Below are 18,531 nucleotides of genomic sequence, written 5' to 3'. Positions count from 1 at the left end.
CAATCTCACAAAGTTAATAACAAACTCACAGCTATGGAAATAAAATGTAAAAGACAATGTTTTTAAGGATAGAGAGTATTATAATGTATATCTAATAGTTTATACTGTAACGTTTCTCTATCGTTGTCCGCACACATTACAAAGAGAAAGATATCTACAAAATAACAAGAAAATAGGTTGTATAGATAAAGAAAAGGTTTCCTTCATGCCGTTATATTTAGGTTTTATAAAAGTCCTAATTATCATTGTAGCTATAGTACATACCTGACAATAACAATGTGAATATCTCAGCAGAACATACCTCTAATATAACATGAACACATTATTTATTCAATACAGTCCTACTCCCTGACTCTTATCTAAAGGGTGCAAATCTGTCTTTTCTAATTAAAAGATACCTAAATATTTTCCAAATACCAATATTTTAAGGCACATTAGGAAAAACATTCTATAATATAAAAGCTCCACATTCCGCTCTGTTGCTCGTGTGTGTGTGTGTGTGTGTGTGTGTGTGTGTGTGTGTGTGTGTGTGTGTGTGTGTGTGTGTGTGTGTGTGTGTGTGTGTGTGGTAGCTGGTGCTCCAACAATGAACATAGAGAGAGGAGCAGCTTCTATAGACAGGAAAAGCTGCAGCTTCAGGCCAGTAGCTGTTCTCTTCTGTCCTGCCCTCACTGGATCTGATCTGACCCTCATAGGAACACAGGACAGACAGCTAACATCACTCCTCTACGTCACTGTTCTGCATAGGTTCAAACATTATTATAGTAACATTATTATATACAGTTGAAGTTGGAAGTTTACATACACCTTAGCCAAATACATTTAAACTCAGTTTTTCACAATTCCTGACATTTAATCCAAGTAAAAATTCCCTGTTTTAGGTCAGTTAGGATCACCATGTTATTTTAAGAATGTGAAATGTCAGAAAAATAGCAGAGAGAATGATTTATTTCAGCTTTTATTTCTTTCATCGCATTCCCAGTTGGTCAGAAGTTTACATACACTCAATTAGTATTTGGTAGCATTGCCTTTAAATTGTTTAACTTGGGTCAAACGTTTCAGGTAGCTTTCCAAAAGCTTCCCACAATAAGTTGGGTGAATTTTGGCCCATTCCTCGTGACAGAGCTGGTGTAACTGAGTCAGGTTTGTAGGCCTCCTTGCTCGCACACGCTTTTTCAGTTCTGCCCACAAATTATCTATGGGATTGAGGTCAGGGCTTTGTGATGGCCACTCCAATACCTTGACTTTGTTGTCCTTAAGCCATTTTGCCACAACTTTGGAAGTATGCTTGGGGTCATTGTCTATTTGGAAGACCCATTTGCAACCAAGCTTTATCTTCCTGACTGATGTCTTGAGATGTTGCTTCAATATATCTACGTAATTTTCCATCCTCATGATGCCATTTAGTTTGTGAAGTGCACCAGTCCCTCCTGCAGCAAAACACCCCCACAACATGATGCTGCCACCCCGTGCTTCACGGTTGGGATGGTGTTCTTCGGGTTGCAAGTCTCCCCCTTTTTCCTCCAAACATAACGATGGTCATTATGGCCAAACAGTTCTATTTTTGTTTCATCAGTCCAGAGGACATTTTTCCAAAAAGTACAATCTTGTCCCCATGTGCAGTTGCAAACCGTAGTCTGGCTTTTTTATGGTGGTTTTGGAGCAGTGGCTTCTTCCTTGCTGAGCGGCCTTTCAGGTTATGTCGATATAGGAGTTGTTTTACTGTGGATATAGATACTTTTGTACCTGTTTCCTCCAGCATCTTCACAAGGTCCTTTGCTGTTGTTCTGGGATTGATTTGCACTTTTCGCACCAAAGTACGTTCATCTCTAGGAGACAGAACGCGTCTCCTTCCTGAGCGGTATGACGGCTGCGTGGTCCCATGGTGTTTATACTTGCGTACTATTGTTTGTACAGATGAACGTGGTACCTTCAGGCCTTTGGAAGGTTGAGGTGTACAATTATTTTTTCTGAGGTCTTGGCTGATTTCTTTAGATTTTCCCATGATGTCAAGCAAAGAGGCAGTGAGTTTGAAGGTAGGCCTTGAAATACATCCACAGGTACACCTCCAATGACTCAAATTATGTCAATTAGCCTATCAGAAGCTTCTAAAGCCATGACATCCTTTTCTGGAATTTTCCAGGCTGTTTAAAGGTACAGTCAACTTAGTGTATGTGAACTATTGACCCACTGGAATTGTGATACAGTGAATTATAAGTGTAATAATCTGTCTGTAAACAATTGTTGGAACAATTACTTGTGTCATGCACAAAGTAGATGTCCTAACCAACTTGCCAAAACTATGGTTTGCTACAAGAACTTAGTGGAGTGGTTGAAACAGAGTTTTAATGACTCCAACCTAAGTGTATGTAAACTTCTGACTTCAACTGTATATATATATTTGTAGAAGACATATTTCACAAAATATCTTTTACAAGTTCAAATTGCATAGTTCAAAATGCAGGTCTAAAAGTATTAAAGGTGAAAAGTGACCAATAGTGTTTTTGGTTTGACCATCTTGTTTATGAAATTTGAGGGGAAAATACCTGATTAGACTTCAGTGCACTTGTGAAAGTTGTACAAAATCACACATTTAATCTACTTAAAATTATTAACTTAAACTTAAAGGTTGGTTATGAGGTCATATCTTAAATACTAATTCTAGATATTTGTCCTGATGAATAAATATTAAATATTTCTGATATAATGACAACAACAAAAAACAATACTTTAGTGATGACAACACTGATGATATTTGAATAACGAAGTAACTATTCTCTTTAGTTATGAGATGATTCTCTTCAGTTATGAGATGATTCTCTTCAGTTATGAGATGATTCTCTTCAGGCTCTTTTGGTAGCAGCGCTGCATGTTCTAAAGCCAAGGGTTGATGACCCCCACTCCACTCTTCATCCCCCCTCCTCACACTCTCCCCCCACCTCTGTTATCCAGATGATTCTCTTCAGTTATGAGATGATTCTCTTCAGGCTCTTTTGGTAGCAGCGCTGCATGTTCTAAAGCCAAGGATTGATGACCCCCACTCCACTCTTCATCCCCCCCTCCTCACACTCTCCCCCCACCTCTGTTATCCAGGCTCAGTAATAGTAGTAGTTGTGGTCAGTTACTGCATGCGGTCTGCCTGAAGCTGCTGAGGCTGGTACTGGGCGAAGGCTGCAGCTGCAGCGGCTGCTCCTGGGGTGGCTGCGGCTCCTAGGGGCTGCTGGACCGCATAACCATACCCTGCTGCAGCCATGTAGCCCGCAGGGGCCGGGGAGGCTGCGTACGGGTACTGCTCGTAGGCAGCGGCGGCCGCGGCGCTGGCAGCTGCGGCTGAGTACTGGGCGTAGGCTGCTCCGGTGTAGTCGAGATACGGGGAGGAGGCGGCGGAGGCGGTGGCGGCGGGCGACTGCATGCTGTGAGGGATGACCATGGTGCTTGGCTGCATAAAGGCCTGGGGGTAGACGTAGTGGGCTGGGATCCTGCAGGACAAAGATGTCAAAGGTCAGAGGACAGACAGAGCCACTCAGCAATCTGGGACACACACTGAAACCGAGCTCAGGAACACAGGAAAGCAGGCGTCACAAAGACAAAACAACGTCAACCCAGTCCTCATTTCATTAACACAGCAACACCACCCAATGGAACCCTGGGTAAAAAAAGAGAAGGTTTCAAGCCAAAAGGAAAGCAGAACAGCTCTGTCTGAAGCTCAGGAATCATCATGAAACCAGAGCAGCTCTGTCTGAAGCTCAGGAATCATCATGAAACCAGAGCAGCTCTGTCTGAAGCTCAGGAATCATCATGAAACCAGAGCAGCTCTGCCTGAAGCTCAGGAATCATCATGAAACGAGAGCAGCTCTGTCTGAAGCTCAGGAATCAACATGAAACCAGAGCAGCTCTGTCTGAAGCTCAGGAATCATCATGAAACCAGAGCAGCTCTGTCTGAAGATCAGGAATCATCATGAAACCAGAGCAGCTCTGTCTGAAGCTCAGGAATCATCATGAAACCAGACAGCTCTGTCTGAAGCTCAGGAATCATCATGAAACCAGAGCAGCTCTGTCTGAAGCTCAGAAATCATCATGAAACCAGAGCAGCTCTGTCTGAAGCTCAGGAATCATCATGAAACCAGAGCAGCTCTGCCTGAAGCTCAGGAATCATCATGAAACCAGAAAGCTCTGTCTGAAGCTCAGGAATCATCATGAAACCAGAGCAGCTCTGCCTGAAGCTCAGGAATCATCATGAAACCAGACAGCTCTGTCTGAAGCTCAGGAATCATCATGAAACCAGACAGCTCTGTCTGAAGCTCAGGAATCATCATGAAACCAGAGCAGCTCTGTCTGAAGCTCAGGAATCATCATGAAACCAGACAGCTCTGTCTGAAGCTCAGGAATCATCATGAAACCAGAGCAGCTCTGCCTGAAGCTCAGGAATCATCATGAAACCAGAGCAGCTCTGTCTGAAGCTCAGGAATCATCATGAAACCAGAGCAGCTCTGACTGAAGCTCAGGAATCATCATGAAACCAGAGCAGCTCTGCCTGAAGCTCAGGAATCATCATGAAACCAGACAGCTCTGTCTGAAGCTCAGGAATCATCATGAAACCAGAGCAGCTCTGACTGAAGCTCAGGAATCATCATGAAACCAGAGCAGCTCTGACTGAAGCTCAGGAATCATCATGAAACCAGACAGCTCTGCCTGAAGCTCAGGAATCATCATGAAACCAGACAGCTCTGCCTGAAGCTCAGGAATCATCATGAAACCAGACAGCTCTTCCTGAAGCTCAGGAATCATCATGAAACCAGACAGCTCTGCCTGAAGCTCAGGAATCATCATGAAACCAGACAGCTCTTCCTGAAGCTCAGGAATCATCATGAAACCAGACAGCTCTGCCTGAAGCTCAGGAATCATCATGAAACCAGACAGCTCTGTCTGAAGCTCAGGAATCATCATGAAACCAGAGCAGCTCTGACTGAAGCTCAGGAATCATCATGAAACCAGAGCAGCTCTGCCTGAAGCTCAGGAATCATCATGAAACCAGACAGCTCTGTCTGAAGCTCAGGAATCATCATGAAACCAGAGCAGCTCTGACTGAAGCTCAGGAATCATCATGAAACCAGAGCAGCTCTGACTGAAGCTCAGGAATCATCATGAAACCAGACAGCTCTGCCTGAAGCTCAGGAATCATCATGAAACCAGACAGCTCTGTCTGAAGCTCAGGAATCATCATGAAACCAGAGCAGCTCTGACTGAAGCTCAGGAATCATCATGAAACCAGAGCAGCTCTGCCTGAAGCTCAGGAATCATCATGAAACCAGACAGCTCTGTCTGAAGCTCAGGAATCATCATGAAACCAGAGCAGCTCTGACTGAAGCTCAGGAATCATCATGAAACCAGAGCAGCTCTGACTGAAGCTCAGGAATCATCATGAAACCAGACAGCTCTGCCTGAAGCTCAGGAATCATCATGAAACCAGACAGCTCTGCCTGAAGCTCAGGAATCATCATGAAACCAGACAGCTCTTCCTGAAGCTCAGGAATCATCATGAAACCAGACAGCTCTGCCTGAAGCTCAGGAATCATCATGAAACCAGACAGCTCTGTCTGAAGCTCAGGAATAATCATGAAACCAGACAGCTCTGCCTGAAGCTCAGGAATCATCATGAAACCAGACAGCTCTGCCTGAAGTTCAGGAATCATCATGAAACCAGACAGCTCTGCCTGAAGCTCAGGAATCATCATGAAACCAGACAGCTCTGCCTGAAGCTCAGGAATCATCATGAAACCAGACAGCTCTGTCTGAAGCTCAGGAATCATCATGAAACCAGACAGCTCTGTCTGAAGCTCAGGAATCATCATGAAACCAGAGCAGCTCTGTCTGAAGCTCAGGAATCATCATGAAACCAGACAGCTCTGTCTGAAGTTCAGGAATAATCATGAAACCAGACAGCTCTGCCTGAAGCTCAGGAATCATCATGAAACCAGAGCAGCTCTGTCTGAAGCTCAGGAATCATCATGAAACCAGAGCAGCTCTGTCTGAAGCTCAGGAATCATCATGAAACCAGAGCATCTCTGACTGAAGCTCAGGAATCATCATGAAACCAGAGCAGCTCTGCCTGAAGCTCAGGAATCATCATGAAACCAGACAGCTCTGTCTGAAGCTCAGGAATCATCATGAAACCAGAGCAGCTCTGACTGAAGCTCAGGAATCATCATGAAACCAGAGCAGCTCTGACTGAAGCTCAGGAATCATCATGAAACCAGACAGCTCTGCCTGAAGCTCAGGAATCATCATGAAACCAGACAGCTCTGCCTGAAGCTCAGGAATCATCATGAAACCAGACAGCTCTTCCTGAAGCTCAGGAATCATCATGAAACCAGACAGCTCTGCCTGAAGCTCAGGAATCATCATGAAACCAGACAGCTCTGTCTGAAGCTCAGGAATCATCATGAAACCAGACAGCTCTGCCTGAAGCTCAGGAATCATCATGAAACCAGACAGCTCTGTCTGAAGCTCAGGAATCATCATGAAACCAGACAGCTCTGTCTGAAGCTCAGGAATCATCATGAAACCAGACAGCTCTGCCTGAAGCTCAGGAATCATCATGAAACCAGACAGCTCTGTCTGAAGCTCAGGAATCATCATGAAACCAGACAGCTCTGCCTGAAGCTCAGGAATCATCATGAAACCAGACAGCTCTGCCTGAAGCTCAGGAATCATCATGAAACCAGACAGCTCTGCCTGAAGCTCAGGAATCATCATGAAACCAGACAGCTCTGCCTGAAGCTCAGGAATCATCATGAAACCAGACAGCTCTGTCTGAAGCTCAGGAATCATCATGAAACCAGACAGCTCTGTCTGAAGCTCAGGAATCATCATGAAACCAGACAGCTCTGCCTGAAGCTCAGGAATCATCATGAAACCAGACAGCTCTGCCTGAAGCTCAGGAATCATCATGAAACCAGACAGCTCTGTCTGAAGCTCAGGAATCATCATGAAACCAGACAGCTCTGTCTGAAGCTCAGGAATCATCATGAAACCAGAGCAGCTCTGCCTGAAGCCCAGGAATCATCATGAAACCAGAGCAGCTCTGTCTGAAGCTCAGGAATCATCATGAAACCAGACAGCTCTGTCTGAAGCTCAGGAATCATCATGAAACCAGACAGCTCTGTCTGAAGCTCAGGAATCATCATGAAACCAGAGCAGCTCTGTCTGAAGCTCAGGAATCATCATGAAACCAGACAGCTCTGTCTGAAGCTCAGGAATCATCATGAAACCAGACAGCTCTGTCTGAAGCTCAGGAATCATCATGAAACCAGACAGCTCTGTCTGAAGCTCAGGAATCATCATGAAACCAGACAGCTCTGTCTGAAGCTCAGGAATCATCATGAAACCAGACAGCTCTGTCTGAAGCTCAGGAATCATCATGAAACCAGAGCAGCTCTGTCTGAAGCTCAGGAATCATCATGAAACCAGACAGCTCTGTCTGAAGCTCAGGAATCATCATGAAACCAGAGCAGCTCTGTCTGAAGCTCAGGAATCATCATGAAACCAGAGCAGCTCTGCCTGAAGCCCAGGAATCATCATGAAACCAGAGCAGCTCTGTCTGAAGCTCAGGAATCATCATGAAACCAGACAGCTCTGTCTGAAGCTCAGGAATCATCATGAAACCAGACAGCTCTGTCTGAAGCTCAGGAATCATCATGAAACCAGAGCAGCTCTGTCTGAAGCTCAGGAATCATCATGAAACCAGACAGCTCTGTCTGAAGCTCAGGAATCATCATGAAACCAGACAGCTCTGTCTGAAGCTCAGGAATCATCATGAAACCAGACAGCTCTGTCTGAAGCTCAGGAATCATCATGAAACCAGACAGCTCTGTCTGAAGCTCAGGAATCATCATGAAACCAGACAGCTCTGCCTGAAGCTCAGGAATCATCATGAAACCAGACAGGTCTGTCTGAAGCTCAGGAATCATCATGAAACCAGACAGCTCTGTCTGAAGCTCAGGAATCATCATGAAACCAGACAGCTCTGTCTGAAGCTCAGGAATCATCATGAAACCAGAGCAGCTCTGTCTGAAGCTCAGGAATCATCATGAAACCAGAGCAGCTCTGTCTGAAGCTCAGGAATCCTCATCCTTTAATTAGGCATTAGAGAAGACAGACCGGCCAGCCCTCTGTGTCTGAACGAGGGTTCTCTCACAATGCCAGCTGATCGCACAGCACCACAACACATCAAGAAAGAACTGCAACTCAACTTATCCCAGTCAACATACAATCAGTCCAACACCACACACCACATGCCCACACACGGTAAGTCCTCAAACGCAGATAAACAGTCCACTAAAATGACAGAAGCCTCACAAAAGAAAATGAAAACGTGGCAGCATGTGGCAGAGAGACAGACGGAGTATGAAGGTTCACACTTCAACATTTTCTATTATTAAATGACATACTTTAGTTTTGTAATATTATTGTTGTAAATATTTTTGTAAAATGACTCTCTGTCCTGCTATGAGTACTAGTGAATAGAGCTTGGATAAGTGCTATTGTGTGAGTACGGCGACCAGTAACATTATGAACAATCCATCCTATAGTGAATAGTGGTGTACATTCATTTCTAATGAATCCAGGTGTATTGTTGAACTCCAGACCCTATGGTTGACTAGATATAAATATGTTTATTATTGGAAGAGCACGATGGGGAGAGAGAGAGAGACAGAGAGAGACAGAGAGAGACAGAGAGAGAAAGAGAGAGAGACAGAGGGAGAGAGAGAGAGACAGAGAGAGAGAGAGAGAGACAGAGAGAGACAGACAGACAGAGAGAGAGACAGAGAGACAGAGACAGAGAGAGACAGAGAGAGACAGAGAGAGAGACAGAGGGAGAGAGAGAGAGACAGAGAGACAGAGAGGGAGACAGACAGACATAGAGAGACAGAGAGACAGAGAGACAGAGGGAGAGAGAGAGAGAGAGACAGACATAGAGAGACAGAGAGACAGAGAGACAGACAGACAGACAGACATAGAGAGACAGAGAGAGAGACAGACAGACATAGAGAGACAGAGAGACAGAGAGAGAGACAGACAGACATAGAGAGACAGAGAGAGACAGACAGACATAGAGAGACAGAGAGACAGAGAGAGAGGGTATAAATGGAGTGATCCAAGCCTGTGTATCTGGGCAGATTTGGCCCTATTTCCACTCTGAGCGTCAGTCACCTCCAGCAAACAGAGACCAGGTGTTAAAACTGTCCTAAGATGTGTCATACACACACACACGACACACACACATACGCACGCACGCACACACACATACACACATACGCACACGCACACACGTCTGGGAGAGTGACAGGAGAGGCTGGAGGCTATTTTTCTCCTCTTGTCATCACTAAAGGACAAGCTGAGCTCCTCTCTCTCCTACAGCAGCACATGGCATGACCTCCTTCAACTCTGGAGGATAACTATTCCCTTCCTCTGTCTTCTCTCTCTCCTACAGCAGCACATGGCATGACCTCCTTCAACTCTGGAGGATAACCATTCCCTTCCTCTGTCTTCTCTGTCTTCTCTCTCTTCTCTCTCTCCTACAGCAGCACATGGCATGACCTCCTTCAACTCTGGAGGATAACTATTCCCTTCCTCTGTCTTCTCTCTCTCCTACAGCAGCACATGGCATGACCTCCTTCAACTCTGGAGGATAACTATTCCCTTCCTCTGTCTTCTCTGTCTTCTCTGTCTTCTCTCTCTCCTACAGCAGCACATGGCATGACCTCCTTCAACTCTGGAGGATAACTATTCCCTTCCTCTGTCTTCTCTCTCTCCTACAGCAGCACATGGCATGACCTCCTTCAACTCTGGAGGATAACTATTCCCTTCCTCTGTCTTCTCTGTCTTCTCTCTCTTCTCTGTCTTCTCTCTCTCCTACAGCAGCACATGGCATGACCTCCTTCAACTCTGGAGAATAACTATTCCCTTCCTCTATCTTCTCTCTCTCCTACAGCAGCACATGGCATGACCTCCTTCAACTCTGGAGGATAACTATTCCCTTCCTCTGTCTTCTCTGTCTTCTCTCTCTCCTACAGCAGCACATGGCATGACCTCCTTCAACTCTGGAGGATAACTATTCCCTTCCTCTGTCTTCTCTGTCTTCTCTGTCTTCTCTCTCTCCTACAGCAGCACATGGCATGACCTCCTTCAACTCTGGAGGATAACTATTCCCTTCCTCTGTCTTCTCTCTCTTCTCTGTCTTCTCTGTCTTCTCTCTCTTCTCTCTCTCCTACAGCAGCACATGGCATGACCTCCTTCAACTCTGGAGGATAACTATTCCCTTCCTCTGTCTTCTCTGTCTTCTCTCTCTCCTACAGCAGCACATGGCATGACCTCCTTCAACTCTGGAGGATAACTATTCCCTTCCTCTGTCTTCTCTCTCTTCTCTGTCTTCTCTCTCTTCTCTGTCTTCTCTGTCTTCTCTGTCTTCTCTTTCTCTCTCTTCTACAGCAGCACATGGCATGACCTCCTTCAACTCTGGAGGATAACTATTCCCTTCCTCTGTCTTCTCTCTCTTCTCTGTCTTCTCTATCTTCTCTCTCTTCTCTGTCTTCTCTGTCTTCTCTCTCTTCTCTGTCTTCTCTGTCTTCTTCATTACAGGCTACAGGTGGGTTGTTAAATCAGCTGTTGAGTGGTGTGGTCTAACTGTGGTAAATGTCAGAGGTCGCCCAATTCCAAATCCTCTTCATAAACTGGAGGGAGTTCATTACTTTGTAAAAGACACACTGACATTTTGGAAACCTCACTAGAGGAGTAAATGTCAATCTATGACTGTAACAGAGTCCACCTGTCTGTCTCTCTATGACTGTAACAGAGTCAACCTGTCTGTCTCTCTATGACTGTAACAGAGTCCACCTGTCTGTCTCTCTATGACTGTAACAGAGTCCACCTGTCTGTCTCTCTATGACTGTAACAGAGTCCACCTGTCTGTCTCTCTATGACTGTAACAGAGTCAACCTGTCTGTCTCTCTATGACTGTAACAGAGTCCACCTGTCTGTCTCTCTATGACTGTAACAGAGTCCACCTGTCTGTCTCTCTATGACTGTAACAGAGTCCATCTGTCTGTCTCTCTATGACTGTAACAGAGTCAACCTGTCTGTCAAACAGTTATAGAAGACACAGAGGACAGACAGAGTTGTAGAAGACACAGAGGACAGACAGAGTTGTAGAAGACACAGAGGACAGACAGAGTTGTAGAAGACACAGAGGACAGACAGAGTTGTAGAAGACACAGAGGACAGACAGTGTTGTAGAAGACACAGAGGACAGACAGAGTTGTAGAAGACACAGAGGACAGACAGAGTTGTAGAAGACACAGAGGAAGGGCGGCAGAGTTGTAGAAGACACAGAGGACAGACAGAGTTGTAGAAGACACAGAGGACAGACAGAGTTGTAGAAGACACAGAGGACAGACAGTGTTGTAGAAGACACAGAGGACAGACAGAGTTGTAGAAGACACAGAGGACAGACAGAGTTGTAGAAGACACAGAGGACAGACAGAGTTGTAGAAGACACAGAGGACAGGCAGAGCTCCTACTCCTACTGCTGCTGCTAAAACTGGTCCAATCGACATTAACCTTTCCTCTGGTTGGAGGACGACAGGGCAGGCGGCCATTTTGTGTTGAAAGTTCAGGGCTAAATAAAGGTGCTTTGTAAATCACTGAGACACATGGGTAATCCCCTAGAACAGAGGCACACAGGCCCCCGGGCCCCCGGGCTCATGTCTCAGGCAGCCCACCTGTTGTCCGCGGGCGAGCGACTGATGGAGCCAGCGAAGGCCCTGTCTACAACATCCATTATTTAGGGCACGCCGAGCCACTCTTATTTTCCAGCGGAATTTGAGAAGCCGTGTAGAACACTGTGAACAGCTGCTGCCTGACCAGTAGTCTACCACTCTGCAAACGACTTATCTGAGATCAGTTTACACTCCATGTTTACTGGCTGTATGTATGCCTTTTAAATATGCTGGATGTTTTACATGGTAAAGGTTATAACTTCTGTATCCTACTTGGATGTCTTGGTTAGTATTCATCTATGTTCCACACTACAAGCTACTTAGATTTGGTATTTGCTGTCAGTTTACACTCAGTGAGAACGAGTATCAGACCTTTGGTATTAAAACAAATGAGATATTGGGTCACCGAAGAGAGACACCAGAGTGGATCAGGATGTCCGTTTGAATAAATGAGTTTCTTTTGGAGCTGTGGGTGTTCTCAGTCATCTCAATTCCCTGTATTGTTCCAGTAGAGTGGCCTGGCTCCATTACAAATCCATCCACACTATAAACATACTGGCTCGTGTGTCCCACAGTAGTGACACCATTCTCCGATTCCATCCTTCCTCTCGCCATTATTCTCACTACTCTTTCTCTTCTCTATATGGACACATTTCTACAGTGGTTTATGGCTTCACAGTTCTAGCTAGGGTTGCAAAGCTACCAGTAATTTACAAAAGTTACTGGAATCTTCAGTAATTTTGGTAAATTAACAGAAAATCTATGGCAATCTATTGTAACTTTGGTAATTTATACTTGAATTTGTTTATTATATGTTATTCATTTGTTATATCTGTGTCCATATTGTCCATGATTTTCTAGTAAATAGACCATATGGTTGAAATAAAAATTGCCTAATTAATTTTTAAAAAGCATCTAATCAACAACGGAATTACTTTCAATTACCTCTGCAACTCTCCCAACTAGTGACTTTTATCTCACCTGCCACCAGTTTGACTCCAAAACATTGACAACAAATACATGTTGACAACAAATACATGTTGACAACAAATACATGTTGACAACAAATACATGTTGACATAGTAAAATAACTCAAATCGTTTCATGCTGAAACTCTCAATATAAACACCAATGATATTCACTAACTTGATGGTTGTATTTAACCAGCAGTGATATTCACTAACTTGATGGTTGTATTTAACCAGCAGTGATATTCACTAACTTGATGGTTGTATTTAACCAGCAGTGATATTCACTAACTTGATGGTTTGTATTTAACCAGCAGTGATATTCACTAACTTGATGGTTGTATTTAACCAGCAGTGATATTCACTAACTTGATGGTTTGTATTTAACCAGCAGTGATATTCACTAACTTGATGGTTTGTATTTAGGAGAATGTTTTACAGCTTTGTCATTCTATTTTCTGTTTTAAAATCATCTTATTTAATGATTTAATATATTTGACTTGTGATAAGGCCGGAGAGAGGACCAGAGATGATTAGACACCTGAGATAATCTGTTTTGTGACAGATTACATAAAATCCTTGAAAGATACCAATATAAACTTGGAAAGTTTACAGTAATATATACCCTGCCTTTGCAACCTTAGTTCTAGCCATCAAATATCTTTCACTGAGTTGGTTCCTGGTCTATGTCATGAGCAGGAGGGACAGAGACAGAAGAAGATGATGTGAGCTACAGAAGGAAGCAATGGGTTAATTTGAGAAAGAAAACTGAAACCACAACATCATCAGTATAGAAAACCAAAGGTAGGAAAGGATCTCCGACATGCAAGCCAAGAGTTGTTTTGTTGCGTGGGGGGTCCGGAAGGTCCAAGACAAGTCACGTAGCAACACTGGTGATCAACCCCGTCAACAACAAAACATATGAAAACGTTGTTAACTAAAGAACGGGGAAACAACACAGGCTACAGCACAATCAGTCGTTAAAAACCAAGTAAAAACCACATCAGAATCAACACCCCGTGACAAAGTTAAATCTGAAATATCCAAACTCTCAGAGTCTGCAGAAATACCCCTCATCCACCGCTCCTGACCCCCCCCTCCCCTCACTGCAAGTAAAGAGAAGCACGCAGTTAAGCTGAAAACCACTTCATACTGAAACAAAGGCACACACACCAATCTATGGACTATGGAAAACCGCAACAGAAAAATGAAAAGAAAAACAGCTTCCATGCATCTAATCACCATTTGAGCTTGTTTGTGTGTGTCAGAGTATAAAGGTAAGACCTTAGTGATCTGCCCAAGGCAGACTCAGTTATTCATCCTCAAACCATCATGTCCCTCCATCAGATAATGTTTCTTAACCGTAAGCCAGCCTGTCAGATCAGAGAGAGACAGACAACATTGACAACTGGTGACATAACGTTTACAATCACAATTTGATTCAGACTTTAGAATGTAAGAATGACAGCAGAGATGCACACCACACAAGACACAGTCCCACCTCTACACTCAACAGAGAATGAATGGGCGGTGGCTTACAGTTACACCACACCACAGTTACACAGATGAAAATCACTAGATACTGCGGGTAAGAATAGAAACGGGCACATAGATCAGTCAAAATGAGCAGCTGTGAACAAAACAGGTGGTGTTACAGTATGATATTCTACAACTAGTTTAGGGATGAAAAATTCTGGTAACTTTCCCAATGTCCCAATCTTCTAACCGGGATTTCTGGAACATCTAGAGAAAGTTAGGGTAATTCTACAACCTTCCACTAGTTGAACATTTTCTACCCTGTAAAAGAAGTTAATAATAATAAAATACAGGTTCTTGTCACATACACTGGACAGGTGCAGTGAAATACATAGTTTTAATATGACACACTTCCAACAACACAAGGAGTATCACTATGCCATAACATACCCATAAGGCCTCTGGATGAACGCTGGATGGATTTGAGGAACACCAAATGAGAAACCTAGAATAAGAACAAGATGTTTTTAACTCTACTGTTATTTTTTCAATCTAAAGCTTGAACCATACACATATTATAAATGCATTATAATTCCATTATAACAAATGTGATCAGTGCTTCCAATGTAACTCCTCAAGTACTAATAGATCATGTAAATGGTAGGGAAAAAAACACATTTTAAACATTTGGTGTCTGTAAAAATGGAGACACACTTTAATCATAACGTATCTTCATTCACACTAGCTTCACTGTTTCTGCTAGTTCCCCCCACTACAGTACACTTCATCTGAATCCCATGTTACACATCTACCATGTTACACACCTACCATGCTACACATCTACCATGTTACACATCTACCATGTTACACACCTACCATGTTACACATCTACCATGTTACACATCTACCATGTTCAACATCTACCATGCTACACATCTACCATGTTACACATCTACCATGTTACACACCTACCATGTTACACATCTACCATGTTACACATCTACCATGTTACACATCTACCATGTTACACACCTACCATGTTACACACCTACCATGTTACACATCTACCATGTTACACATCTACCATGCTACACATCTACCATGTTACACACCTACCATGCTACACATCTACCATGTTACACATCTACCATGTTACACACCTACCATGTTACACATCTACCATGCTACACATCTACCATGTTACACACCTACCATGCTACACATCTACCATGTTACACATCTACCATGTTACACACCTACCATGCTACACATCTACCATGTTACACATCTACCATGTTACACACCTACCATGTTACACATCTACCATGCTACACATCTACCATGTTACACACCTACCATGCTACACATCTACCATGTTACACACCTACCATGTTACACACCTACCATGCTACACATCTACCATGTTACACACCGTGTGTTAACACACTGTAAGCAGGTGGTTAGTTTGCTCGTTTTAGCAGCTCGTCATTGTTTGTACGCCACCTTGGTCGTCCAAGCTGTGAAATAAACGTGTGGCGCAGCCCTCCGCCAGCGCGTCCATCCCCTCACCTGGCTGCATGACCCTGGGCTTGGCCCCCAGGTAGGCCAGGTTCACATTGGCTTTCCGGCCGTCGATGATGGGGTTTGGGTCCTTGCAGGCTCGGTCCGCAGACGCCCGGTCTGCCATCGTCACCTGAGGGATGGAAAGGGAAGAATAAAAAGAAATACATGTTTCCATTGTCTGAACTGATCAGATGTTCACTCAGTGGGGAGGCTGGCTAAAGTTGTTCATTAAACTACAATTCATTTAGAAGTATTAATCATGTCCCAATAAGAAAAGCATGAGGGAATTACAATCAGAATAAGGAAAGTGTAGAGAAAAATGTCCCTTCATTAGTTGAAGGTAAAGACATGGTTTATGAAGCACAAGTCAGCAATTCTAGGATGATTACATCACATCACCGTGGGCCTCTTGAGCCAAAGACACCCCGCCTAACCTTCAGCTGAATACTTAGCAGAATAGAATGGTTAGTCCATTCAGGAACTGTTCATGCAATGCAATTCACTGACCGTTCATAAATGGGATACAAAATGGTGTGAATCAATAAGTGACATCAGATGCATTATGGATAGGCTAATGATAGCCTTTTTCATTTAAGACATATTGGTGCTGGAAACATTTTAGATTCTACCCATAATGTCTGCATTTAACAACATGACATAAAATAATTACGCAGTCGATCGATCTATCAATCAATCAATCACAATGACATTTAAATGTACATCTATAATACTTACGAATCCATAACCTCTGGATTTGCCCGTCTGTCTGTCTGTTATAACAACAGCCTCGTCGATATCACCGAACACTTCGAAGTATTTCCTGAGACTGGAGTCCGTGGTGTGATATGGAAGACCCCCTACAAATATCTTTGTGTAGGTTGTGTCTTTCTGAGACGAGTGCATCATCATTTCTGCGGTAAGCGGTAGGCAACAATGTTTTATATAGAATGTTTTTGCAATCTCACAGAGATCAGTCAGCTCTGTGAAAGCACAGGCTATTTAGAAAGATTAATTTAAGGTAGGTTTCGTTGGAACTGAACAGACACTTGTTTGACGCGGATTTCCAGTCGTCCCCAACTTCAGTTCAGTTTGACACTGCTTAACTTAGGAGATGGTTACCACTGGTGTCTAAGTCAGCTTCAGCCAGCTGTCACGTCCAGGGGGCTGGGCCGTGAACACGCTCTCTCCCGGGCCCTCCCTCTGTGGCATACAGGGTCACAGGCACCGACCAAACATGAACAGACCTCGATCATAGGATCGCGAAACATTAGCTCATTTCAATACAGAACCCCAAATAACACGTCAGTCTGACATTGCTTTTGACTATTCCCACGTGTAAAACATTACTGTACTCTATTTGAAAAAAACGTTCATTTATTGATATCCCACTTGCCATTTACTGTAAATCTATGAAATAATCTCCTCCAATCTAAAAACACTATGTAATGAATCTGAGCTGGCGGTCCACTAATAGTTCCGGGTCAGATATCTGCATGTTGTTGATGTTGATCCACACACCGTAGCTCTGCATGATGGTGAAGTAACAGATACCACTTGGCTTGACCCTGACACACAAAACACACCTGTTGAGTCACACCACGTTATGGGGTCAACATGGACAGCTGACTGACTCCCACAACGAGGCACTAGTCTCTCACCGGCTCCAAATCATCCATTCTCCCTACTCCCTAGCCCCTACTCCCTAGCCCCTACTCCCTAGTCTCTCACCGGCTCCAAATCAACCATTCTCCCTACTCCCTAGCCCCTACTCCCTAGTCTCTCACCGGCTCCAAATCAACCATTCTCCCTACTCCCTAGCCCCTACTCCCTAGTCTCTCACTGGCTCCAAATCAACCATTCTCCCTACTCCCTAGCCCCTACTCCCTAGCCCCTACTCCCTAGTCTCTCACCGGCTCCAAATCAACCCTACTCCCCCCTACTCCCTAGCCCCTACTCCCTAGTCTCTCACTGGCTCCAAATCAACCCTACTCCCTACTCCCTAGCCCCTACTCCCTAGCCCTAGTCTCTCACCGGCTCCAAATCAACCATACTCCCTACTCCCTAGCCCCTACTCCCTAGTCTCTCACTGGCTCCAAATCAACCATTCTCCCTACTCCCTAGCCCCTACTCCCTAGCCCCTACTCCCTAGCCCCTACTCCCTAGTCTCTCACCGGCTCCAAATCAACCATTCTCCCTACTCCCAGCCCCTACTCCCTAGCCCCTACTCCCTAGTCTCTCACCAGCTCCAGGTCAACCCTACTCCCTACTCCCTAGCCCCTACTCCCTAGTCTCTCACCAGCTCCAGGTCAACCCTACTCCCTACTCCCCCTAGCCCCTACTCCCTAGCCACTAGTCTCTCACCAGCTCCAAGTCAACCCTACTCCCTACTCCGTAGCCACTAGTCTCTCACCAGCTCCAGGTCAACCCTACTCCCTACTCCCTAGCCACTAGTCTCTCACCAGCTCCAAGTCAACCCTACTCCCTACTCCCTAGCCACTAGTCTCTCACCAGCTCCAAGTCAACCCTACTCCCTACTCCCTAGCCACTAGTCTCTCACCAGCTCCAGGTCAACCCTACTCCCTACTCCCTAGTCTCTCACCAGCTCCAAGTCAACCCTACTCCCTACTCCCTAGCCACTAGTCTCTCACCAGCTCCAAGTCAACCCTACTCCCTAGCCACTAGTCTCTCACCAGCTCCAAGTCAACCCTACTCCCTACTCCCTAGCCACTAGTCTCTCACCAGCTCCA

At 44.6% G+C, this 18,531-nt stretch overlaps 1 protein-coding gene across 2 annotated transcripts; it reads right to left on the bottom strand.

Moving 5' to 3' along the window:
• Nucleotides 1–2,919: 2,919 nt before the first annotated feature.
• LOC106606043 (RNA-binding protein 24) lies at nucleotides 2,920–16,922 on the bottom strand. 2 transcript variants are annotated; one of them, XM_045697061.1, is made up of 4 exons: nucleotides 16,520–16,922; nucleotides 15,725–15,914; nucleotides 14,672–14,726; nucleotides 2,920–3,479 (listed from the first exon to the last, which is right to left on the bottom strand). In XM_045697061.1, the coding sequence occupies exons 1-4, from the start codon at nucleotides 16,691–16,693 to the stop codon at nucleotides 3,122–3,124; spliced, it is 777 nt and encodes a 258-aa protein (XP_045553017.1). In that variant the 5' UTR covers nucleotides 16,694–16,922; the 3' UTR covers nucleotides 2,920–3,121. The 2 variants fall into 2 exon arrangements, with proteins under 2 accessions (XP_045553017.1, XP_045553020.1); XM_045697064.1 differs by having other exon boundaries at nucleotides 15,791–15,914; nucleotides 16,520–16,917.
• Between the last annotated feature and the right edge of the window lie 1,609 nt (nucleotides 16,923–18,531).

The sequence above is a fragment of the Salmo salar genome, chromosome ssa02 (assembly GCF_905237065.1).
Source record: "Salmo salar chromosome ssa02, Ssal_v3.1, whole genome shotgun sequence".
NCBI classification, from domain to species: domain Eukaryota; kingdom Metazoa; phylum Chordata; class Actinopteri; order Salmoniformes; family Salmonidae; genus Salmo; species Salmo salar.
Note: the sequence above shows the minus strand (reverse complement) of the source record. Positions and strands in the feature narration are given on the sequence as shown.

What these genes read in the sequence shown, in the direction of transcription:
- LOC106606043 (XM_045697061.1), bottom strand. Translation starts at nt 16,693, where the DNA reads ATGATGATGCACTCGTCTCAGAAAGACACAACCTACACAAAGATATTT. An exon ending in TCACAGCTTGGACGACCAAG is followed by an intron (nt 14,727 to 15,724) that starts GTGGCGTACAAA and finishes TTCTTATTCTAG; the next exon opens with GTTTCTCATTTGGTGTTCCT. An exon ending in TTCATCCAGAGGCCTTATGG is followed by an intron (nt 3,480 to 14,671) that starts GTATGTTATGGC and finishes TTTGTCCTGCAG; the next exon opens with GATCCCAGCCCACTACGTCT.